Source organism: Syzygium oleosum, unplaced genomic scaffold (genome assembly GCF_021117445.2).
Source record: "Syzygium oleosum isolate NSW1041296 unplaced genomic scaffold, Sole_v2.1 Sole_v2.16, whole genome shotgun sequence".
NCBI classification, from domain to species: domain Eukaryota; kingdom Viridiplantae; phylum Streptophyta; class Magnoliopsida; order Myrtales; family Myrtaceae; genus Syzygium; species Syzygium oleosum.
The window spans coordinates 3,621,183-3,647,328 of record NW_026607500.1 but is presented as its reverse complement, the minus strand read 5'-3'; the positions used below and the strand labels follow the sequence as shown (position 1 = coordinate 3,647,328).

Genomic DNA, 26,146 nt, shown 5'->3' with positions numbered 1-26,146 from the left:
ACGGTAAACTGTATTAATTTACCCTCTCGAGAGTTTGACAAATCAGCACCTTAAAATTCAAAGGCTATAGAACATTTTGTTGGAAATTCTTAGAAAGGTGGACTAACATTAGCCATATAGTATTTAAATTTGTGAAAAACAATATTTTCTAAAGTAAATAACACATGAGACAATGCTTGATAACCCAAGTTTGATTATGCGGCTATATCAGGTTTAATACATCTCAATTTGGTTATAAAATTTGGTTAGACGGTCAGTACAAGCTAATATTTTATTAGTGACTTGTGATGAATGGGTCTACCCATGATAAATAGACTATGATCCTCTCTTCCTTCAGCATTCGATACACTCATGGTTCATCCATTATGACCATCTAAGGGAGGAGAAGGTGAGTGATGCGAGAGCATCCGATTCTACGGAGCATTCCTTAAGTTCCAACTTGATTCCATTGACTAGCCCAGCACAATCGATGTTCATTTAAGTCAAGACTGACTTTGGTTACAACTTGCTTCGGTAGGTCAAGAATGAAGGTGTCAACGCGAAGACTATCGACCAGATTATCGATTATTAAGTTGTCGATTCTTCCCTTGCCGATCAAGTATTGAATTACCGATTCACCAGACTAATTACCGATTTCAAAGCTAATCAATAACATATCGATGAGAGGCTATTCTGAGCATTCCTTGGATATTTGTTGATCTTATGAGGAGGATATTTTTTTATCTAGTTACTGGGTCTTATAATGCTTTCTAGTTCTCATGTCTTTAATACTTGGGTAGTTCCCATGTCTTTTTAATGTTAGTCTATTTCCTATATCTTAGTTCTCTACAAATAGAGGAGGGTTCTCCATTATAATGCATATTTGATGAATGTATGAGAACTCCTCTACTTGAGTGAATATTTATCCTGATTCTTTATCCAACGTCATTGGTGGTAGATTAAGTGTGCATTTGGCAACCATTCTGTTCCTGAAAATAATTTCTGTTAAAAAATGATTATTTTTTATTCCGTGCCCGGAAACAATTTCTAAGCATTTGAAGGTATTTAGTAACTGCCCAAAATTTATATTTTTGGAATAGAAAAAGAACAAAAATGCATTTAGTAACTGCACAAAATTTCTTTTTATTAATAAAATTTTGAATTTTTTAATATTTCTTTCTTTATTTTTTCTTCTTCTCCTTCCTTGGCCATGGCCAGGTCGCCGACGCCGACGATCGGCCACAGGCCAAGGCCGACAAGGGCGTCGCGGCCCTCGCCCAGATCTGGAGAGGGCTGGACCTTCGCCGTCGCAGCCCTCGGCGAAGATAGCTCACGGCTTGGGCAAGTGCTGCCCTCGCCAGATCTAGCGAGGGCTAGACCCTCACCACCGCCCTTTCTAGATCCGGCGAGGGCCGCCCTCAATGGCCTAAGCGATGGTTGCCCTCGTCAAATCCGGCGATGGCAGCCCTCACCCAAGCCATGAGCCGCCCTTACCAGATCTAGCGAGGGTGGCCCTCACCCAGGCGGCGAGGGTCTAGCTATCGCCCTCGCCGGCCACAAGTCAGGAAGAAAAGAAGAAGAAAACCAAAAAGAAGAAGAAGAAGAAGAAAACCAAAAAGAAGAAGAAGAAGAAAATTTTCTTTTCCATATCTAATTCTTATTCCCAGAATAAAAAAGCAACTTTTTTTTGCTTTTTGATTCTGTTCCAAAACTGATTCTGAAAACAAATTTTTGCAAATTTATGCCCGGGAACAAAAAATTTATCAAACGGATTTCTACTCCAAAAATAATTCTTGGAACAAAAAAATAGAAATAGTTACCATTTGAGCAGTTGCCAAACGCGCCCTAAACAGCTATTTACCCTTAGCTAATGGAGCAATCCTTTACGCTTGATGGTAAGCTGCCATCTACCCGGCCCTTTGTCATAGGCTGGTGACTTTTGCCTCTATGCTTTGATAGTGAACCTCTCATATCCTTCATCCTTTACATATCATTCCATTATCACTCAACTAAAAATTCCCCGCTCCCGGAATCACTCGTCCCATGCACACATCAGTGAGGAAGACCAAGTCTTGGTTTTGTATGCCTTCATCCGTATCGTTTTTGTCACATATCTTTCCTTTTGTATCAAAATGTCATTTATTTCTATTATTTAGAGATGGTTGCACGAGTTAATATACGGAGTCATTACTTTTAAAACAATACATCGAAGGGTTAAGAAAAGACAGTATTCAGTTAGTGCTGACAATTTGTTCATGTTATCATGTTTATGTCATTCGGTTTCATTAACCAATGTCTAAATGCGGTTCAAATTACAATATTCGTTTCAATTAAAATGAGAGAAAATATACCTGCTCGTTTAGTTTCTCGTGTCTTGCGGCATCCCCACGTCACTCGAAGGGGTCGCTTGTGAATTGTGACTGAACCAGGGAAGGAAGGCACCATTAATGAGCCCGTTACTGGGGTGCATCCCTGCACCATTGGCACAGGTGCAGTCGGATACAAGCGATGATTGCCCGGTGATAGTGCATCGGAACTCGCGGGAGTCCAGTGAACTGCACTTGAGCTGTTGTATGGCATGGATATGCCCAAGCCCTTCTTCATGAACACGTGAGATTGTATACGTCTCTTTCATCGACAGTGCCTCAGAATAGCACTATACGAGGAGCGTGTAGACATTTCTTCCTGGAATGAAGTCTCATGGGTGTGGATTTATTGCTGCAGAGAGGAAGCACCAACTCAGGTGGAACCGGATTTTGAAATTTCTTGAGCAACAAAAGATAAGCAGGACAACCCAAATGTATACTAATGCATATGCCTGACTATGTGATGATATGATGGGAAAAGACCTAGCAGGCCAGCAATTCAGCTTCCATCCTCCTTTTCCCTCTTCTCCTTCAGTTTGTCCCCCAGTTTGGGTCAGTCTTCCAATCTGATCTTTGAGTTACTGCTGAATCTTCTCTGACCACATTCTCTGTTGCAAGCCACTTCATCTCTTCATCGATTATTATCCTCCCCTATTCAGCATTCTTGTTCCTTTCCGCGAGAGCATTCTTTTTCCTTTACTACTTTCTGTTCCATTGAACATATTTTGGTCAGAAAGACGACAATTAGCATTTTCACAAAGGACAGGAAAAAATAATATAAATCCAGTCCATCCATCTGCACCTCAGTCTCCCAAAAAATATATTCCCGTACAGTTCTGTAGATAAAAGCTTGGCAATAGATACTGCTTTCCTTCTTGAAAGAGATGTAGAGAGAGAATCTCTAAACCAAATCCAAGACCTCTTGAATCTCAGTAAAGGGAAATCATGACAAGACCAAACCTTTTACTCCCTTGCATATGAAATGCAACTTTTAGGAAAGCACATGTAAGCAAGCAAAAGAACTTGATTTAGAATAATCAGTTAAGTGACAGGCAGAAATAATAGATGCCTTCAATTCGTCGATTTCACAAGTCTTCAGTTGTGCCTCAGCACCATGAAGATGATCTTGAGGAGCCTTTTTTCTCAGCAGTGAGCTGTGTAATTTCCAAAATTTGTTCAGATAATTCTTTCCTTTGTCGCACAAACCTATCCATCTCAGCCTTCATCTCAGACTGTCATAAACAAAAATTGTCAAACTAAAAACTGCCATGAAGAATCAACACCACATTACAGCAATTACAAATCTAAGTAACGAATTAACAAGAAACTGATACCTTAAGATGGTTGTCAGTTGCCTAGATTCACTCAGTTTTTGGGCACATAGCTTTTCTTCTAACCATATTGGAGATCTCGATATTCCTCACTTCATGTAAACATACATTTCTTCTTTACTTGCACATAACTGGTGAAAAAGTGCTGCTCGATCGACCTTTGCAAGTTCATTAACCTCCCTCGGCATACCGAGAACTGGTCTTGTAAACTCTTGTTTCTCAGAGACCAATAAAACAAAAAATACTATATCCAATTCCACTTCATGACTACTAGCTGAAGTGCTGGTAGCACCATCGATCAGTCTCTTCAGCATCCTTCCTTGGTAAGATTCGTCAGGATACCACTTGAAAGGCAGAGCATGCAGAACTTCACAAATTCATTCATGTGGGGGCCTGTTACAATGTCTCAGCAAGTCCAAGAACTGAAGTCAAGTCATCTTGTTCAGTTCGCAACTGCTCATTAGCCTCTCCTTCATCATCTATAATCTGTATAAGTTCACCAGTAAATTTGTCTAAGTTCATTGAGCAAGTCTCCTTTGCAAGACAATTGCTACCAATTGAGCCACAAAGGCTCCTTTCATTAAGTTAAAAAGAAAATCACTTTAAGTAGGTAAACACCAGATTCATGAAATACCCACTGACCTCATAAGAAACACGATTTGCTAGAGACAAGCAAAAAAGTTGCTATGTTTTCATGTATTCGTATCTTCTTCAATGTCAAGAAGATGCACAAGACCAAAAATGAAAAAAACAGATGATGTTCACTCCATTTCAAATTTCAAGTGGAAACATCGCAATGAAGTTATTGAAGGATCGAAAAAGTCGCTATGTTTTGATGGATTCATATCTTATTCAATGTCAAGAAGATGCACAAAAAGAAAAGATGATGTTCACTCTATTTCAATTTTCAAATGGAAACATCACAAAGAAGAGGATCCATGGTTACTGTGACTCCCCTGTAATCGAAAAATGAAACTATTTGACCGTGGAAAAACATCAAATCACAACCTGAGCTTGCTCAAAGAGGCTTCAAATTGGTTCTATGTCAAGAACAATAAGAAGCATCATCTTGTGAATTTACAGGTCTAGTTTAGAATAGGCCACTCAGCTAAAGGCATTCAAATGCTATCCTGGAGAAATTATTGACTAGCAATCACAAACCAAAAGTAACAAATGTAGGAAAAATTTACTTACCCTCTTGTCTAAGCCTCATGTTTCGTTTGTATGTGCATTGAGCATGGAGGAGATGCAGGAAGTAGATTAAAACACATACAAGGTCAGCAAGGTTACCACTTTTCTAATTTTTTCTCTTCTTCCATTTCTGACTACCACATTGAGGAGGAAACTCAAACATTTTTTGGTGCATTTAAGTTGTCCTCAACAAGATCAAGTTTATTCAACAACTCCTCCAATTCGTGCAAAGTAATCTTATAATGGTCTTTGGATCGAGCGCCTTCCTCCACAATTGGAATGGCACGTCTGTACAGATTGTTATGCCACCAAGCTGGGTTATGTACATCAAGATCATTGGAACCATGAGGTATCTCAAGTGGTTGTCTCTTGCAATCCTTGCTCCAACGTGAAAGAATATATTGCCTCGGAATTTCCTCCACACCATTATAGTTGAGAACATTCAATGCGTGGCGACAAAGATAACCTTTGTAATTGAACAAGCTGCATATGCATCGAATATCTACTTGAGATGTCTCATACAAGACCTCGTAATTTCTAACCTCCTTTTCAGTTCCATTTACCACTCGTTCTTTCACTATGTATGTTATGATTGCGCCGTCAACATTTACCTGCCTTGTGTTGAAGCAAGAGTACATCCCCTCAACCTCAGACTGGAATCTCTTGAAAATTTCTTTTGTATACACCTTGGAGAGCTGCACCTCAAAGTTGCATCTTGTTTTCAGCTCACAGTTTATATTTCTGGACTCCAGCTCTGCCATGGCTTCTTTCAAGTGCTTCCTATGCAAAACTAGATCATATTTATCAACGAATTCTTTGAAAGACGTATGTTTATGTACATAACCATCAAAAAAGGCACTCTTGCTTTCACTTTCTTGAATAAGAATCATCCCTGCAAAGAATGTATCTTTCAAGTATACAGGAACCCACATTTGTCTATCCTCATAGAGAGAATGGAGCCATTTATTGTCCTTAAGTCCATGTCTATGGATCATCTCAGCCCAAGAAGTTTCAAATTCAGCTATTTTCAAAGAATTAAAGATTGATCTCTTCAGCTGTCTTTTAATTACTTCATATCCCTTCAATCCTCCCAGTTTTTCGTGGACTCTCTGCATGATATACCATGCACAAAAGCAATGATGAGCATTTGGAAATACCTCAGAAATTGCAGTTTGGAAGGCCTTGGACTGGTCTGTAAATATAACTTGTGGAGGGTGATCCAACATGCAATTCAACCATGCCCGAAATATCCAAACATAATGCTCAACTGATTCATGTCCAACAAAGCCACAGCCCAACAAAATTGACTGTCCATGATGATTGATGCCAATAAAGGATATCAAGGGAATCTCAAATTTGCTAGCCAAGCACATGGAATCAACAGCAACCGTGTCTGAAAAGTAAGCATACTCAGCCCTAGACCTGGCATCAGCCCAAAACACATTTCTCAAACGCCCATCATCATCAATATCCATCAAATAAAAGAAATTTGGATTGGTCAACTTCATGCGACAAAAGTAGTTATATAATGCGTGGGCATCTCCCTCTTTAAGCTCCAAATGTTTGGCATGATCAACGGAATTGATTCCATCATCCCTACCGATACTCAAATAGCCATTACATCCAGAATCGATAGCAGCTGGCCGATACAACTTTATGATATGCATCTGCGTGACAGGCTCTGATGGTGGTTGTGCCTTTTTGGCAGCAACAATCATCTTTTTATGTGACTTGTAGAAGCGCTTGATTTCTGGACTAACCTTATGGTTGTGCTCAAGCTGAACTTCAACTATTCTCCACCTTTCAGAGTCCACAAGCCTAATCACTATCATTGCAGGGCATCCAGTCCTTGTTTCAGGCCTAGGGTTGTTGGCTTCACTTTTTTTCTTGAAGCCTGCACTACTGCAGCTTAGTTTTGCTCTATAACGCTCTTTCCTCTTTGATCTAAACCATGAATTGCTTACTCTGATTCCAAAACCCTGTTCCTTTCCATACATATTATAGAAATCGTAAGCTTGATCAAAAGAATCAAACTCCAACCCCACAGTAGGTGGTGAATGTCCTTTCTTTGGTCGTGCAGCACTAACTTCTCCTCCATCATCCATAGCATTCGCATCTTCCTCAAACTCATATTCATTGCCATCATCAAAGAGAGGCTCACTATTTAGATGAACTTCTTCCATCTTAAACGTATTGGAGAAACATTTGCATACAAGCTCAAAGGCAAGGTCACCTGTGCAGAAAACATTGTTAATGTTCTGAAGGTCAATCAACTGGATAAAAATTAGCCTGATTGATCATGGCAGACTAGATCTGGAATACTACAATATGACAATGTTAAATATCAATGACTCAGTAAAAAAGTGGCCACTAATTCAAGTAGGAAATAAGTCGGTGGCTCGCACCTCGATATTTGATTCAAGTTCAAGCTCACAAGTATGTTGTTCTCCATAACAACAGCGCCACCATCACTAGAAACCCCTATAAGCACTTTATTTGAGCTTATTTAGATGCTCACGTGATTTAATCTTCATCACCCAACACATTCACACACTAGAGTCAACGAATTTGCTTAAATCAAGCTTGGTTACATGCCCACCAATCATGTCAAAGTGCATGCTACCTCTAATCGTAACTTAACTACATATATAGGTTTTCAGTTTGCTAATATAATCTCATATATCCTGGTCACTCATGCCACAACACCTATACTCTCTGTTCTTAGTTTAAATAAATACATACCATTTGACTTTTGCTTGTGTAAGCACATTTATAGTCTGATCTTCCATGACTATACCAACGCTCTCTATTGTTAGATTAAATGCATGTTCAAGCATTTCATTCTTTTCCCCAATACATGTACATTTTCCACTCTAAAAGATGTGGTTTAAATAATTTTGGGGGCAAAACTTAAGGGATATAAAAAGACACTTATTAAGTTTATACCACATTAACATTGAAAAAAGAATAGCTATCTTATATGTGTCCAAATTACATTGTCTTTCAAGAATAGCCATCATTAAAGGTATTAATTCGATTTTGGACTAAGACCTTGTTCTAAGTTACTCAATCATGAGTTTATACATCGCAATCACTAATTATAAGCAATTAAAATGAGAAGAAAGATATTCAATTAAAACTCTGTTCAATCAATCAAAATTTCTTATAATTCCTCACTTACGAAGCATACAGAACATTCAAACAGGTACTTTTCAATAAACCAAGAGGTAATATTCATGTAAAGTAGTCCATTTTGGAATAAAAAATCATTGAAACCAAAGATGAGAGTCAACAAAATATCTACAGAGTACAAAACTTAAGTGCTGCTCTGCACCTAAAAGAAACCCTGGTTTTCTTTTGCCTGAACCTCTCAAAAGGTCAAGAACCGAAATTTATCTTCAACCTAGTCTTCTTCTTAACCCTCGTCATTGCAACAGTTTTGCTATTTTTTAGGTAAAAACATGACAAATAATGTTAAACACACTAAAAATCCGTCTCTTAAATAGGTTTACAAAGTTATGTGACAGATTCGATTAGATGATCAAATTGGTCTAACTTAAGCAATTATTTAGGGAGTGCACATCTTTTAGTAAAATAACTTCGGTATCCAACCATTACTCAAAATAAAAAATCTGTCAAGTGCCAGAGTTTGGCTGCTTTCTTCAGACTCATAATTTCCCTATATTTGCATTCGGAATTTTGAATTTTACAGTTTTCCTTCAGGATGTGGGTGGGGCCGGTGGGCTAAGTGTCTAAGTTTACATTTTCAAATGAAAATAACAGTCCACTAGGAGTCCTGCTTAAAGAAAAAGAATGTGCCGCAAGGGGGCAACATGACAAAAATTCAAGAAATACATATAAATAAAACCATCTATCATGGTAACTTTGAAAGAGCTCAATGCGGGCAAGTGCCCCAAGACACTAAATCCGTCCTTGTCTCTTGCCCTCGCTATCCATCAAAGTGGAATTATTCATATTTATGGCAACTAAAATCGTTTGATAGGAACCGTTAACCTTTTGCTCATTAACTAACTTTCACTTTTCCAATTATGAGAGAAAGGAAAAGAGAGGCTTCTTTCGGAGCCAAGTAATAAAACAATGGAATATATCATGATCAAAGAAAAACAAAGGATCAATAAAGACCAGGCAAGATTTCACAATTCTCAACAGTTAAAGTTTCCAAAGATTTTCATAAACCATTTAACAAATTGCATGCCTCACAAATACCCAATGAACATGGTCTCGAAAAAGCATTGTGGGTAATAAACAATCATTCCTCCAAGCGCACCTGAACCCTTAAATCTAGGAGTCCCCAAGGTTTTTAAGCAAACCAATGGTCTCACATACATAGGTAGTAGTATGTGATTTCCCTGTCAATACCTAGGATATGGGGTTTTCAAGGGACCAAGGTTTTGGTTATCTGACAATTGACTTCAAATGGATTGTTCTTCCATAGACTTAAACCTTGGGTTGGAAAGACCTCAGGATTTCCACACTAACAATGTAATAGCCAGGTTATCTCTTTCTTTTTTTTTCCACCAAGACGATTCTAAAACGCCAGGCTCAAAAATGCTAAATAGTGTTGAACTAGGACAGATTCATAGTCATACATCTAAATGTATCGGAGCTCATAGCAAAGAGGGGGAAAAATGTACTGAAGAAAAACAGTGAAGATCAAAGGATGAAGACTTTTTTTGCATTTTGAAGCCCCAAGAATAACCTAGACTTAGGGATATACTACAAAACGAATACACCATGCTGAAATTTCAACTCTCCATCTCCAATACATAGTTCTTTGGGTCAAGGAAGACGACAAAAGCAGTCAAATTCGCAACTTGAACCTAAGAAAAAGGGCAAGAAAAGATGCGGGGAAGCTCAAGGCACTGCAATGAAGCCAAACGCGTAGGCACACTCCTTATGCCAGTATAATAAGTAACTCTCTATATCCTTCTTACCACTGTGCCCCACTCCATTGACCTCTCGAAACGCGTAATACGCAAAAAAAATTATCCGGCTTTGTCTAATATCCTGGCAGTCCAATGCAGCAGAAGAGCTTGATGTTTCACCCAATCCCCACTTTTAGGCAGTTCATAGGAAATGCAGATACAGAACTGTCACAACCATGAAAGTTAAATCTTCAGTATCCGAACCCATCATCGACATCAATTTATAGCTACCTGGGTATGCCTAACTCATTCGTGAGTGGAACTACAGCAAAATGTGCGAACTATAAATGCCATTGACTTCACTGCCTTCTGCCCTATGATCTTCAGCTAGTATCAGAGCACTTTGGCATCGATCTGATTATATCTATCTCATCCATTCCAGGCAAGACATGTAATCTGATAACGCCCCAGCCTACATCATCTTCGTAAAAGAGTCAACTTACGTGAAGAGAGATTGAGAGCGAGTGCAGCTTTCGAGCCGAAGCTGCCCCCGAGCTACAGGTGGAAGACCCACATTGGAAGTTGAGCCGGAGCTTCCGCTGGATGCCACGCGAACCGCCGTCAGCTCAGTCGCCCGCCCCCTCCCGATTCATCCCCGGCGACGTGCGATCCGGCTCCGGCCGGCTCTCCGGCGGGTCGATTGGCTGTCGGGCTCCGGTGCTTCGAAGGGTTTGGCGGAGCCAGAAACGGAGAGGGGGAGAGATGGGTCTCTTCGCGGCGCTCCGATCCACGGCGGTTCGGGGTTGATTTGCAGAGCGACGGCGGCTTCTGGTCACCGACGACGCAGTCCCCACCGGACCGGTGGCGCTCGGAGCTTTTCGCCGGCCGGAGTCGCGCTACGTTTGGAAGAGAGAGCGGGGATGAGAAGAAGATGTAACCAAAAGAGTTATTTCCGCTGAAATGCTGACGTGGCGAACACGTGGAATGCGCCAAAGTTTCGCCGGAATTTGATCGACGGCAAAGCGCAATAACAAAAATACAACATCGAAATTTGATCAACGATGAGGTTCCGAAAACCTCAATTAAGATACACACCGAAATTTAATCAAGGGCGAGATATTTTAAATTACAACAAGGTATTTAAATTGCGAAAATATTAAAAATAAAGGTGAATTTGCGGAAACATTGAGCTCCTTGATTGATTAATCCAAATCTATATTGACACATAAATTTTACCTAACCATTTAAGAATTAATTACATAAAAATTAAGGATAATCTTTAATTCATAAACAAAAATATTAAAATTAAACTACATATCATATAATTTTTAGGAGCATATTGTTTGTCTCCCTCGTTGCATTTTCATTAGACAGGCGGTGGCAAACGGACCCGAATCAGTCGCGCGGGCCTGGCTCGCACAACAAGTCGAATTCGACCAGCATGGTTGAAGGGGAAGAGGGCATAAATTTCAAGCTTGAAATCAGATAATTTCAGCTTTAATTGAGTTGGGTTTACAGCACATGATGTTAAAAAATCCTCAAGTTTAATCAGCATAAGCCCTACATGGGTCGAGGCATGTCGAATTCATGTCAAATTCGAGATACCAGAGGCATGTCAAGTCCGGGTCGGACTTGTTGAGGCGGGAAGGCGGCGTTGCCGCCGGCGAACGGGGGAGAGATACCGTGCCGGGAGGGAGTCCTAAAACTTTAAATAGGTTTGTGGCTCATTTGGACAACCTTGCCAATAATGTGCATGTGCATATCAAAAGACGTCTCACGATATTCAATTTCTCACTTTAAGGTACTCGTCCTCAACTTTTTCTATTGTAATAATTATAGAAATGAATTGCTTCAATAAACAAAAAGATTGCAATATTTTTATTGGAACATGCACTCTTCTTTTAAGGCAAGAATTCTCACCATTGGAAGTGGGGGAACAAATGCAAGGAAAGGGTCTTCACGCAATGGAGATTGAGGGAACATCCCAAACGTGGTACAAACGTTAGAAATTTTGCGTGAGGCATTCTTAAACAAAAAGCAAACTAACACTTGCTTTTGTGGCCTTTTGGCATTTTGCAATTCTACTTTCAATATCTTTTTATTCTCTTGAGAAAAATTGACAAATGAGTTTCACGTTCTTGAAAAATATTGAAATTTAGATACCTGTTTGAATTCGTGATCAACGATGGGACTGGACAGGTGCCGGTGACGTTATTAAAGGTAGCGAGAGAAATAAGAAAATTACCCAAAAAGTTCTAAATTTATTATATGGATGCCAATTCAATCTTAAAATTTTCCATTTGACTAACGTAGTCTTAAACCTTTTGACGATTTTCCATTGTAGTCCATCTAGTCAATTTAGATCGGAAATCGCTGATGTAGATGTCTCGTTATCGCGGGCCATCCTACGTGACACAGTCGGCATATGACGTGAACAAATTTGCAAAATAACGTCGTTTTGCTTCTTCTTTTTTCTGATTTCTTTCTCTTGTTCTTTTTCTTTTCTTCCCTTTTACTGTTCATCTTCCTCTTTCTTGGTTTGCTGTACTGATCATCTTCCCTGGCATCGACCTCTCTCTCCTCCACGGCCTCGGCATCGGCGTCCGGCACTCCCTCTCTCTCTCTCTCTCCTCCGCGCTCATCTTAATGGAAGTGGGAGATTTTGAACTCAATACTTCGCAGGCACGAAGATCTTGCGTGGGGTATTAGAGTTAGAGAACAAAAGATTGGAAACTGAGAAGGATCCAGGCAGTGCTCGAGCGAGAGAGAGAGAGAGAGAGAGAGAGAATGCGTGCAGTGAAAGAAAGAGTGAGGTTGGACTGGAGCGAGCAGTAGAAGGTAAAGCTGTGATCTGTTGTTGTTGGTCGCGCGGCCATCGCTACGTGGTCTCGTGACTCTCTCTCTCTCTCGATATGCTACAGATATGAGATCTGTCTTTCAACCGGTGGTGGCGGTCTTGAAAAATGATTACGTCCCAAGGCGGCGGCGGCGGCGGCGGTGCGATCAGAGTTGGTCATGGCAGGCCTGGGCAGTGAAGGGTGAACACCTTTCAGCAATTGTTTACCAAATTTTACGTGTAATCCAGAGTTGGCCATATACACTAAACACACACTCGAATAGTATATATTTTGGATAGGGATAATGACACAAACAGTCCCTGAACTTTGACCCAATATGTAATTTGGTCCCTAAACTTTTAATTTGTTCAATGTAGTCCCTGAACTTTAGCCTAATGTTCAATTTGGTCCTTGAACTTTTAATCTGTTCAATGTGGTCCCTGAACTTTTAGCACATGTTCAATATAGTCCATGAACTATATGAAAATGTTCAATGTAGTCTTTGCACTTGAATTAATAGAAGGACTACATTGAACATTTTTAAATAGTCCAGGGACTAAATTGAACACATACTAAAAGTTTAGGGACCACATTGAACAAATTAAAAGTTCATGGACCAAATTGAATATCAGGCTAAAGTTCAGGAACTATATTGAATAAATTAAAAATTCAGGGACCAAATTACACATTGGGTTAAAGTTCAGAGACTGTTTGTATCATTTTCTCTTTTGGATATCCTAAACCTTGCATAAAATATCATAAATCCATCATATCATTATCTTATATGGCCTTATCCTATCAGATGAAAATATCTAAACAAACAAATAAGCGCAACCTTAAAGGTTAATAGATATGGCTGTTTGCTTTTGAAATACAAATTTTATGGCTCGATTCTAGGGAAACTTTATTTCATTTTTTTAACGTTACGGACATACAAGTTTATAGAGAACACAGCCGTAAGCATTGTGAGCCGGTTCGGTACGAACCCGACTTGTGCAGGTAGCCATGACGCAGAGCAATTTGGACGTAATCGGTGACATGCGAACATGTGATCTCAAAAACCCTCTGACGTGCAAACCAAGCACGCGAACCCCCGAGGAGGATTCCAAGCAAATTTCCTTATCCCACTTAACAATTATTTGTCAATGTACAAAGCAAAGCAAAGTTGCCTGCCGGTCCAAGAGTCCCACTTGTTTCTAGCAGCACAGGGGGGTTTCATACAATTTTGGCAATATTGGAAGGTGTCGGTAGCCACATTTTTTCCTTGCTTTTTCAGGAAGCTTTCTATTATTGCTATCGAAACTGGCTAATGGAAGGGCTCTAGAACTGACCCAATCACATCGAGCGAATTTGGAAGTATTCCTGGATATGTATACGGCCTCTTTTATACGTATTAGGCCGAAGTTCATGTCTTTCTTACCACGTGGGTTCATCTCTTGAGACCAATAGGGTGGACCAAAAATCCAAATTGAAATAAATTCGATTTGGGCACCACTTTCTATTTCAATTGAGGTCACCTTGATAGAGACCTTCTTCTTCTTCTTTTTTCCGAAATAGATCTCAAATAATTCTCAAAATAAATCTATACGAGAAGTTTTCCCCAAACTAAACTTCTCAATGTCACGTCACGTCTGAATGTTGCCTATTGCCTAGTAATCACTCTTCCAATCCTAATCACTTTTGCAAGAAAAACGTGTCAAAGAAGTCCTACGCTTATTGTAATTCAGTTATCAATCTTTCAATTTTGTCGATTTTGTCATATTTTACCAATCGTGTCGATCTGACCAATTTAGGTTAGAAATCATTGATGTTGACGTAGCGGTCCTACATTGCATAATGACACGGCCCTCGCTCGATGCCCTCGCTGTCCAAAGCGACGGTTCGCGGTCCCTCGCCTAGATCTGACGAGGGCCGTGATGCCCTCGCTAGATCTTGGCCAGGTGAGGGTGCCACGACACCCAGACCCGGTGAGGGTCAGCTGGCAACCCTTGCCGACCCTCAATCCCCAAAAAGAAAAGAAAAGGAATTATAAAAAATCAAAAATTTATTAAAAATTTATTAAAAATTGTCCACGTCAGCCTGTCATGCCACATAGGACGACTGGCCTAAATTAGCCCGATGGCCTTAATTAGCAAAACATGAAATGGTTTAAGACTAAATTGCCACAATTGAAAGGTTTAGGATTGAATTGACACAAGTACAATAGATTTGTAACTTTTTTTGTACTTTTTCCCACTTTATCTCTCCTCGAATTATTACAATGACTTTCCCGTTTTGTTATTTAGATTAAACTTATATAAACTGTATAGATAAGTTATATTTAAGCAGCATATAGATCTTTACCATTTCTCGATTTTTAAATTCTTTTTTCTCTTTCGATGAAGTGACAATAGTTTGCCAATGCTGAAAACTATTTTCTGTCGTAGAAAGGTGAATTGATATTCCAAAAGCAATTTTGCTGAGTGAAAAAAATGTTATACTTACCATTATAAAAGTTTTATTGTAGATAAGATATAATTAGTTATTTAATTTTTAAATTCTATTATTACTAGCAGTTTCATTTTACTTTTAGCCATTCATAAATGCAAACTGCAAAACCATATATATTAACAAAAATATAGGCTTCGTTCGTTTCGTGGAAAATATGATGTTTCCGAAAAATGTTTTCCGGTGATTGGCTGAGACTTGAAAATGAACTGAAAAATATTTTTCGCCGTTCGATATCCAATTTGATTTTCTAGGGAAAATTACTAAAAAAAAATTCATATTTTTTTTAATTTTTAATTATTAAATTATTTTTTCCTTTTCCTTTTTTTTTCTTCTTCCTTTGCCAGTCGTTGGCCACAACAACGACCGGCCAAAGGCGAGCTTGAGCCTCGCCGGCCTGGCGAGGTCAAGCCTCGCCCAGCTTGCCAGAGATGGCGGGGCTCGAGCTCAACCTTGCCACAGCCAGCGAGGCTTGATATCACCAGAATCTGGCAAGCTCGAATTGAGCCTTGCTGGCCTGTGGTGAGACTCGAGCTCGCCTGTGGCCGGTCGCCGGCAGCCACAGTGGCTACCAATCGGCAAAGGAAGAAGCAAACAAAAAAAAAGGAAGAAAAGGAAAAAAAATAAAAACTCAACTTTTTAAAAATAAATAAATAAAAGAAAATTAAAAAAAATAAAGGAAAAATGTTTTAGTTGAAAGAAAATGAGGTGAAAGAAGATATGGAAAATTTTTTCTTTTTAAAAAGCGGAAAACATTTTCCTCACTTTTGAAGGTGTTTTTTTCCATTGTTGGAAAATATTTTCCATTACTAATTTATTTTCCGCAAAACAAATGCCGGAAAATCCGGAAAATGTTTTTTTGGAAGTTGTTTTTTGTGAAACGAATGGAGCCTATAGAGTTTAATCTAATTTTCATAATTACAGTCAACATAGGGCATATTGATTTTAAAATGTATTTTGAAATACATTTTATCCATATTTGGAATTTAAACTCACTAAGTGATTAGATTTGTGGAGTAACAAATGACTGAGTTAAAACTTGGTGGATGAATGCGTACAACTTCTTTTCTGGTTCTATTTTTTTTTATGGATCAATTCTAGAGACTAAAAACTATGCAGAATTGCAAAAAATATTTTTAAATTTTAGAATGGAAGTAAAAGCGACCAGGATAAGGAGATGATGACTAGGCAACTCTTAGACATATGATATGGCAGTGAAAAATCTAGTTTGGAAAATAATTTTGAGAGAATCTATGTTGAGAATAATTCTTTAGACGAATCAATTTTGTAAAAAAGAAAAGTTTACGGGAAATTTATCCAAAAAGTCATAAATATATTGTAGGGCCGCCAATTCGATCCCAAATATTTCAATTGTGTCAATTTTAATGATTTGCCAATGTAGTTCCTCTGCGATTTTCAGCTAAAATTACCCGGAATGACTATATTGGCAAATCATTAAAATGTTTAGGATTAACTTAGCAAATTGTCAAAATTTTAGGACTAAATTGGCACAATTGAAAGGTTTAGAACTAAATTGGCTGTTGTACAATAGATTTATGATTTTTTGGATAATTATCCCAAAAATTCACAGATCCATTTGGACTGTTTTTTTTTCTTTTTCTTTCTTTTGGATAGGTGGGACATAGCAATGCGAGGTTCATTTAATATTCGCCTCCTTTTTTAGGTTAAATGGCTAAACATAGGCGAGGAAAAGTCATAATGTTTCCACTTTTGCATAATTAACCAAGGAAATCGTGTATGAAGTGTTTTGAAAGTACCCTTTTTTCATCATAAAGTACTTCTCCTAATTATTCACATTTGACTCATTTCTGATCGGACAGATAGAGAAACTTAACAAAGAAAAAGTAAATAACATGGCAAGCATGTCGCCAACGACGCGGGAATTTAGACAGTAATTTTTTTTAAACAAAACTTAAACGGTGCCAAAATTGACCCACGGTTAAAAGGTTGTACTCTTTTAAATGTTTGAAAAGTCATGTAAAAAATGACTTAAATATAAAGGTTATATTTTTTGAATCATTTGAAATGTCGTAACTAATGCAATAGGCAACATAATTCGATGGATCATTATCAAAAAAGTCCTAAACTTATTATATCTATGGCAATTCAGTCATAAACTTATGTGACTAGCTAGATGCATGAGCATGCATCTATCTAATTGATATACCCCTAAACTAAGAACGTGAGTATTAAATTGTTGAAATGTTACTACTTCCCTTTTATTAGTTAGAGTTTTAAAAAGTATTAAAAGGGGGTGAAAGTGAAACAAGTCCGATATTCCATCCTCTTCATCATCAGTCGCGACATTGCCCTCGACTGGCCAAATTAGTTCTAGTTCAAACTCGAGATGTCAAATTCAAAATGACAGTCATCAGGTAAAATGAAGAAGGGCCCATGCATCCAATATCGTAAAGGGCACCATTTAGATGGCCTAGCTATTGTAGGACAACCTAACGAGATACATGGAACTATCACAGCTCCTCGTCTATTTCGGGGAAAATTAACTGTCGAAATAATATTTTCCTTATTTTTCGGCGTTCAAATTGCTTAGGAAAATAACTTAATAGATTACCTTCATAGATTAATGAAAAATCTATATTAATTGACTTCCTTTTTTAAGAATAAAAAATCATTGTCTAGAGTACGACTTGACCTCCATTGTCGCATGACCATGCATGTCAAGTGATTGGATCGAGGTGTCTAGGTAATGGACTCGGGCCTTGACCATAGAACCTGAGTCGCTAGGCACCCGAACCTAGGTCCCGGGCTACTAGTACAAAAGTCCCCATCGCCCAAACTCGACACGCTAATCGGAACCCTAGGTGCTCGGACACAAATCACCGCCACTTGGGACTAGGACGCTAGACGCTTGCTCCCAGGTGTCCGATGACCAAAGCACATGATCTTGGTGCTATGGATAGGAGTAATTGATTCCAAATTCCACCGAGATTCCACCTGAAATCCGAAACCTATCAATCAGAACAATTTCCTCATTTTTTAGAACCTAAAATATACTCTGCATACCTTTAAACTTGGAACCTAACTTTTTACAGGTTCTAGGGTCTACTTGGGAACCGGCTAATTTCTTCTTCTTCTTTTTTCATTTTTACTTAAGCAAAATGAAAGAGAATGCAACAAAAAGAATGAAAGTTTCCCATTTGTCAATAGTAACAATTCATAAAAAAAAATGACAAGTATAATAAAATAAACAATAAAAAGTCCAAAATACGTAACATAAAACCTAAATTATAAAACTTCGGTCTTCAATCATCCATGAAAAATTCCTCCAAAATATTAGGTAATCAAGAGTTTATTTAAACCAATACCTCGTTTCAGGTACACATTCATCTGGGCACTCATTTTATGTTCCAAGTTCGCGTTTAGTTACTTTGTACAGGTAGCAAAGTTCATTTTCTACTTGTATGCTTGCTTCTAGACTCAATATATATTTGATTGCTTCTTTAGCATTTTGACCTCTCATAATTTGTTTTGGTGCTCCACAGATTAAGCCTTTGGTGCAGCCAACAAAGGACACAGCGAACATTAATTACTCGCATCAAGTATGAATGGCATGAGTTTTTCCCCAACGGTGCTGCCTATATATAACTGTGCTTCTTGATTTTCTATTGAATCTGTCGTTCCTTGTTAATTTTTCTGTTATGGATGCAGCCAAAAACAATTATGAAGCAGTTGTAGCACTCTGGACACCAGTAATCTTGGTGGGTCTAGCAATATCCTAATGGTTCATTCAGACTCTTATAATTGCTCGACTATGTTGCACTGATCTAGATTCGTTTTTCATGAGTTCTTAAAATTTGAGGGTTTTACCTGATATTTATATACAATAATGGTGCAAGTTTATTTTATGGACATACAAATATGGGATTCCATTTTCTTTGATCTGGTTCCCGTTTCTCCGGTAACCGAGAATTGAAGGTTCCTAAAAATGTGGAATCAGGAATCGGACCGGGTCTCACCAAAGCCTAGAACCGAACCGGTTCCTACCGGTCCAATTCTCGATTCTATCCTTGAATTATGCTCACCCTAGCTGTGGACCTGGAGCTAGCATTAGGGTCTCAGGACCATACTCTAATCAAGTCCTCTTTTTCTCAAAGTGTATTTTCATACCTCTTTAATAATAAATATGGGAAAATATTGCCGTCTTTTTTGGTAGAGGGCAACCAAATACAAGAAAAGCATATCATTTTCTTTAGGAAATATTTTTCAATAAAATTTATTTTTTACGAAACAAATCGAATTTAAAATAATAAAGAACATTGGAGGGAAGTGGCTGTTAGAAATGAAAGAAAGTTAAGATACTGTGGAGCCGCAATGCAAGTGGAAAGGCCCTTTCTCTCTCTCTCCCTAATTGACAAAGTCAAAAGTAAGCAATCAAAGGACAGAGGTCATGCTAATCATGGTATGGACAAGACTTGCTGGGAAAAATGGCCTTGGCTGTCTAGGTGGAGGACCATGTATCCCATGTGATGCCATGTGGGCAACATTGCATTTCTAAGGCAAATAGATTTGGAGTCAAGACTTGTAACCAGAGAGAGAGAGAGAGAGAGAGAGAGAGATTAGACTTGGTGGTCCATTTTGACAGTGGTACATTCCGACTCAATTATTTCTGAAATTGACTCAGATATTATCAATAGAACTTTGGAGGTTGGTGGGTGATTGGTAGACTACAGTTTGGGAGCTATCCAATTATCAGTCACTTGAACTCCCATCATACCTATAATTAGGCTGACCAAAAAAAAAAAATACCTATAATTAGGAACAAGATCTTGATGTCCATGCCCCTCACCAATGATTGATTAAGCTGCCCGTGATACCAGATGTTCATCTGACCTGACTGACTCGGTTGTTTAGCTCTCCAAAGCTGCAATTAATTGAACGGATCTGTAAAGAAAGGCAGGAAAATTTGCTGGCTCCCACATGTTTGAAGCATTCAAGGACAATATAAATCTCTTCTAGTCAGCCTCAGTGTATGATTTAAAGCTTCTTTATTGAACCATCATATCCTTTTTCCTCTCTAAACCTTATCCAGATCCTATTAAGTTTCCTTATTAAAATCCAGGGTTGTTCTTTCCCTTGTCTTGATTTTATTGGATCTATAAAGGTATGTGCTGCTTAAATTGTTGCAAATTACTTCTCGTCCTACAAATTTTCCGCAATCACGTGCTAAAATCGTTATTCTTTGTGACTCGTGAGCTTAGTCCGATACGTCAACACTATAGTCAAAGTCTCGAATCCCTTCGTTAACCTTGTCAATATAATTTTAATCAAGGCTAAGCTAATTAATAACTTCTTTTAGGATAAGGTCTGCAGAACAGCTCTCTTCTCTTGGTTTTTTCTTTTCTCTGTGGATTTTTCTGGGTGAGAAGCCAATAGCCCTTGGAGCCACACGAGCCCAAGAGCTTTCACATGATTTGACTAGTAAAGGACTAATACCACCTTTAAGGTTTCATCTTTTGTAGCAAATGATGAGTCACACCACCTAAAGTGAATCCCTCCCTAAGTTGGCGCTTTCAGTTGCCAAACCCACCAACACCTTGGAGAGATGCCTCAGACCCCAGACCTTCACGTGGACATCTCGTGATGTGTATGTGGGGGTGTTACCACAACCTATTTAACATAGAACACCGTGGAATTGTCCCAAGATTCCCCCACTGACAAGCAAAATCAAAAGCTCACACGCCCAAACATGAGGGAGATTCTGCTCGTTTGGGTTGCGCCCCCAAATCACCATGTCATCCCCTTGTGCCCCGTAAAGCTAGGACCCCAATCTGGGTCCCACAATACCTTGATTCCATACCCAAAATCCAAAACATATACATCATTATCCTTCTTCACTAGTCCGCTCTAGCTCAGAGTATTGAATTTTCCCTTTGTTTCTATTAGTCTCGTTGCTAGTATATAAACCCTGCTCGCTACCTTCCTTGCTCTCACCCCCACAGCTCAACAAGAACTTCCTCTTCTTCTTCCTCCCACTAATCACCACAAGAAAAGAGGTTGAAAACTCAGTAAGCCTTTTCCTTGAATCATTAGATATACCCTCCCTATTCGGTTACTTTGAAAATGTCGGGAGTTTGGAATTTCCAGAAAGGTGTGATCCGCCTTGAGAACCCACAGGCGAATGTGCACGGTGGCACTGGGCGGAGGACGGCCTTGGTGCACTTGCCGACAGGTGAGGTCGTCTCATCTTACTCGTCGCTTGAGCGAATCCTGAGGGGCCTCGGATGGGAGCAGTACTCTGGTGGAGACCCCGACCTCTTGCAGTTCCACAAGCAATCTTCCATCGATCTCATCTCTCTCCCTAAAGACTTCTCCAAGTTCAACTCCATCCACATGTACGACATCGTTGTCAAGCACCCTAATATATTCCGAGTTCGCGACCCATGATCTCTGCTCACTGTCCAAAGTCTCTCTCTTAGTTTCCTTGTGTTCTGTTGTAATGCAGAAATTCATGTTGTCTTTGATGTACGAGTTTTTCTGCACTTTCATCGGATTGATACCTGAACCAACAGGATACGCCGTGTCTTAAGCAGTATAGTTAAAGAGTAATATGTTAGGATAAACAAATTTACAATACTAGTAAATAAATACTTATGTTATTGCTTGTTTATCATATGCTGTTTCACTGAAATGCCGTATCTCATGACCACAATAAACGATGGATCACCATGTAATTTTGTGTAGCAATGTACAAACATTTTGCATTATGGAATATTACTCTAGTATATTATCATCTGCACAAGGTATATGATCAAATCTGGGTTCTTGCGAGACAAACAAAGCTGAAATTGGACGAGAAAAGAGGTAGAGATATAAATTTCTGTCATCGATCAGTCTTTCGATGACCGCAGGTAAGGGAGAGAAATGCATGAGTACACTGTTCAAGCACTACAAACACGAGAAAGATGAAAAGCACTCGAAAACCCTTGACGGAGCAAATGGATTTGCCACAAAAGTTTCCTCATTTTTGTGTCAAATTGGGTTCGTGGGCTGCAAGAATTGATGGCAGATTTAACCAGTAGATTCCAACTTCGTCTGCTTAAGTTTTTGTCTGTAAAAAGATGAGCATGTTGCTGAACACACATGTCTAAAGAATTAACATGCTTCAGAAAGAGCATCCGTTAACATTTTAAAGAAAGTAATTGATCAAAAGGGACAGGTGATATTGACCAAGCACAAGAAAGTGAGTGATTCTATGAATTGGTACCCCATTTAAATTCCTCACTTTAATCTTCCGAAGCTGTTAATCTTACCTGGAAGTTGGGCCAGCAGATGAATATGACTGCATGGTTTCCAAATGAAAGAGTGGTCATACAAAGGGCCTGTCGAGTAATTCCCTGGTATTTCTATCATGTGGGAACAAGTCATACCAAAAAAATCGCGACCGACAATTGAGGAAAATGGACATAAAGCCAGGCACAGAAGAAATGCATCATGATTTGAACCCTTATGCTTCACTACCGTGTTAATAGGCAACTATTTGTGCCAAAACCGTAACTATTAGATATCAAGACTGACGATAAATCAGAGTTTTTCTAAATATGTAAGAGGATTAATAGAAAGCAAGACCTTTTAACCCAGAAAAGAGAAAACTGCTGACAATTGTGGAACTTTGTCACCATAGAGAGAGAGAGAGAGAGAGAGAGAGAGAGAGATTGTGGTTACTAGCTCCGCGACTGCAGAGAGAGATTGTGGTTTCTAGCTCTGCGACTGCAATATTATCCAAAGCAACTGGCACATAATGAGAGCAACTTCTGATGCACTTGTTCTATGTCTGCGAGGCAAGCCATGTAAAATGACATCATTATATTTGTACAGCTGAGGTAGTCCACATTCATATGGCCGCAATTGCGGAAAATAATATTCTGTAAGAATCTTTCGTGAGGGTAAACTTCTGTACCTACCATTCTCTTTTCCTTCTATTAAAAAAATGTTGCATGAATGTTTCTGCATGTAGGTCAATCCAAAATAAATCCACTTAGGCTGAGTTTAATGATCCGAACACGGATCTAGATGGGATAGGATAAGGTGGAGTTCCAAATTGTGGAAGATTCCTTCATATGTTTGGTGTATCTAGGATAGAATTCAAAATATCATGCTTGAGACTGTCGCAAAGTCCAAAAAATCTGCCAAAACCCCGACTCATGACACCTCGCGGAAGGCCTCTTCGCTCTCTCCGCACCCTGTGAACTGTGCCACGACTGGGCGTAGCGTTCGGGGTGGAGGCGGAGCCATGGTGGCCAAGGATGTGGGAGAGAGCGTTGAAGAGGCCGTGAGTGGGCATCCTGGCCTCCTTGGCGATGATGGAAAACTGAGAAGCGTGGCAGCGGTGTTCTCCTGGGCATCGGGAGAGGAAGAGTAGATGGCCTCGAACAAGTAGGCCATGGCACCCGCATCGGCGATGAGGGGGCAAGAGTTGGGTCATGCTTGGTGTTGAGATGGAGCTGGCAGAAAGCTTCGGTGCGAGTGAGCAAGGAAATGGAGCTGAGCTTCACCACCAGGAACTTGTCCCCCGGCATTTGACCTCCATTATGCTTCTCTAGTCGGCAATGGAGATCTGTCTCTCTGGATGAGGTTTCCAGAGGTGGTGAGTGGTAGTGATGGGAAAGCAAGAAATCCAGAGGAGAGAGGAAAGGCTAAGATGAAGAAAGTGAAGAGAAGAGGTGTGAAGGGGGGGAGAGGAGGAACCATGGAGAAGCTCCGGTCGGGCAACACAACCCCGAACAGCCGCAAGTGGTGGTCCTCGCGTAGTGGTGGGAGGCGACGATCTACTGTCTTGGTCTTGGTCCTCGCGCGGTGACCGGCGAATGCTATCGTTGGAGGTGGTGATGGTCGACGAAGCAGCACTCGTATTGCTTGTGTAATATCTGGACATATCCAAATTATATCCATTCTCAGGGGTTTAGTGTCCAGCTATGTAAATCATATTTCAAAGTATTTCTTCCGGCTATGTAACAGTACTATCTCATGTATGAAGTTAGATATGTGTATCTAGATTTGTATTTCAAGATATTTTTTCTTAAATTCATACTTTTCTGGAAAAAGAAAACCTTAACTCTTATTTGTAAAACAAAAGGCTTTTCTCATTAATCCATTTAGTGTTCAAAAGTCTAATGTGTGTGTATGTAGATATTGAAAAGCTTTATTTAGTAATTTGATTTCCCATTTTCAGTTTTTCAATATGAGGCAACACGTAATTGCAATGGATGACTATTGCTTATATATATATGCACACACACACACGTGGGTGTGTGTGTATTTATGTATGTATGTATCCAAGACATTAGTGGCTGTTCTTCCCTTGCACTTTAAATTAAGGGTAATGTGTCCGGGGAATCCAAGGTTGAAACTCGAATGGGAACCGCCTAATTTCGTGACTATTCAGATTTAGAACCAACCGATTCGGGACAATTCCTCTCCCAAAAACAACCCCCATTTTGCAATTTCAAATAGTGAAGTAATTAACTAGATACCTAAATAACTAAATCAAAGCCCAAATGAATGAAGAAATGTGGAGTGAAAGGTAAATAGAAAATTGGTGCCATTCAACAGATGTTTCCATGTAAAATGCACACCAAGCTATATATCTTGATAGAATAGCGAGTGAAAGAATTTTTCAAAGAAACAAATTGAGTTTAGGATTGCTCTTTTTATTTTCCTAAAAATTTGTTTATCAAACCAGTACTAGAATAGTATTTCTAGCTTAGGCCAATTCTTGGCACCCCCATCATACTGATAAAGTGTGATGTTTGAAATATACAACAAAAATGTTAGGATGCACGTGTGAGCAGTTAATATATCTTAATTGGCTCATAATTCATTGATTTAAGCTTTTAAGTGAATGTGAATCCAACTGAATATGTTAACGGCCTCGGACTGGAGCTCCCTCTTAGCGATCTCCCGAGTGAAGGTATCAGCCTTCTGTTGCAATCTTCCCAACAAATGGTTTCAAAGCCAGGTTATAGATCAGTGGACCTGGTGTTTGGTAAATATCTCAAAGAAGGAATCTAGTGATTAACGCGGTTTCCGAGCGTGGGTGTTGTGGTGTAGCAACGCGGGCCCGATGGCAGACTTCATGATTCAGTCTGGAGAAAGAGATGAGAGATGAAGTTGGGCATTGATGGAGATTCAAGTTGAGATATCTTGATACGGGAAGATACCTAGATTATGGGGGAGCAGACCTAATACTGCTCACACGTAAATAGGAGAGTATTAGGATGCACGTGATAGAAGTTAATATATCTTAATTAACTCATAACTCATCGGCTTAAATTTTTAAGTAATTATGAGTCAAACTAGATTTGTTGACGAGCTCAGACTTGGGCCTCCTCTTAACGAGCTCCCCAAGTGAAAGTATTGGAATTATATTGCGTGCTTCCCAACAAAAAATAAAGTATTGAAAGTATTTTTGCATTGATTGGTCAGGTCATATACTCCAAGTCGTTTATCTGTGAACTATCCGGATAGAAGATTACTTAAATACATTAACAGCATATCAAATAAAAAGGCACAGTTGTTAACAAGGCATTAACCTAGAAGGCAAGAGAGTTTGCTCATCTTTGTATAATTTGGGTTCAAGCCTTGTGCGAGTTCCTCGGTGGTAAAATCTTGACTGCACCAGACGGGCGTGGAGAAATGCGTCCTCAAGATCACCGGGGGAGATGACCCTATTGAGATGTGTGAAAATTGGCTCACACACCACTCAACTTGCTATACAAAAGAAAGAGTTTTTTGGGATATGTGCACGAAGTCTTAAAACTTATCATAAAAGTGCAATTGAGTCCTAAAACTTTCAAAAAGTGCAAACAAGTCTTAAAACTTGTCACGAAAGTGCACTTGAGTCCTAAAACTTTCAAAAAGTGCAAATAAGTCCTAAAATTTATCACGAAAGTGTAAACAAATCCTAAAACTTGTCACAAAAGTGTAAACAAGTCTAAAACTTTCAAAAAAATACAATCAATGGAAGGACTTGATTGAATCAATTTGACAAGTTTTAAGACTTGTTTGCACTTTCGTGACAAGTTTTAGGA

At 39.2% G+C, this 26,146-nt stretch overlaps 2 protein-coding genes and 1 long non-coding RNA gene across 4 annotated transcripts; 1 reads left to right on the top strand and 2 right to left on the bottom strand.

Moving 5' to 3' along the window:
• Positions 1-2,711: 2,711 nt before the first annotated feature.
• LOC115671484 (uncharacterized) lies at positions 2,712-3,406 on the bottom strand. The gene is made up of 2 exons (XR_004004612.2): positions 3,148-3,406; positions 2,712-3,051 (listed from the first exon to the last, which is right to left on the bottom strand). It is a non-coding gene; the product is annotated as an uncharacterized LOC115671484 (long non-coding RNA).
• A 324-nt stretch (positions 3,407-3,730) lies between these two features.
• LOC115671481 (protein FAR1-RELATED SEQUENCE 6-like) lies at positions 3,731-10,695 on the bottom strand. Of its 2 annotated transcripts, none has more exons than XM_056318824.1 (3): positions 10,257-10,695; positions 4,871-7,100; positions 3,731-4,162 (listed from the first exon to the last, which is right to left on the bottom strand). In XM_056318824.1, the coding sequence occupies exon 2, from the start codon at positions 7,048-7,050 to the stop codon at positions 5,023-5,025; it is 2,028 nt and encodes a 675-aa protein (XP_056174799.1). In that variant the 5' UTR covers positions 7,051-7,100; positions 10,257-10,695; the 3' UTR covers positions 3,731-4,162; positions 4,871-5,022. The 2 variants fall into 2 exon arrangements, with proteins under 2 accessions (XP_056174799.1, XP_056174800.1); XM_056318825.1 differs by having other exon boundaries at positions 4,967-7,100.
• Positions 10,696-20,588: 9,893 nt separating this feature from the next.
• On the top strand, positions 20,589-21,729 carry LOC115671422 (flowering-promoting factor 1-like protein 2). Its single transcript, XM_030592981.2, has one exon. It carries the CDS (start codon positions 21,180-21,182, stop codon positions 21,501-21,503), a length of 324 nt encoding a protein of 107 aa, XP_030448841.1. The 5' UTR covers positions 20,589-21,179; the 3' UTR covers positions 21,504-21,729.
• The last annotated feature ends 4,417 nt before the right edge of the window (positions 21,730-26,146 follow it).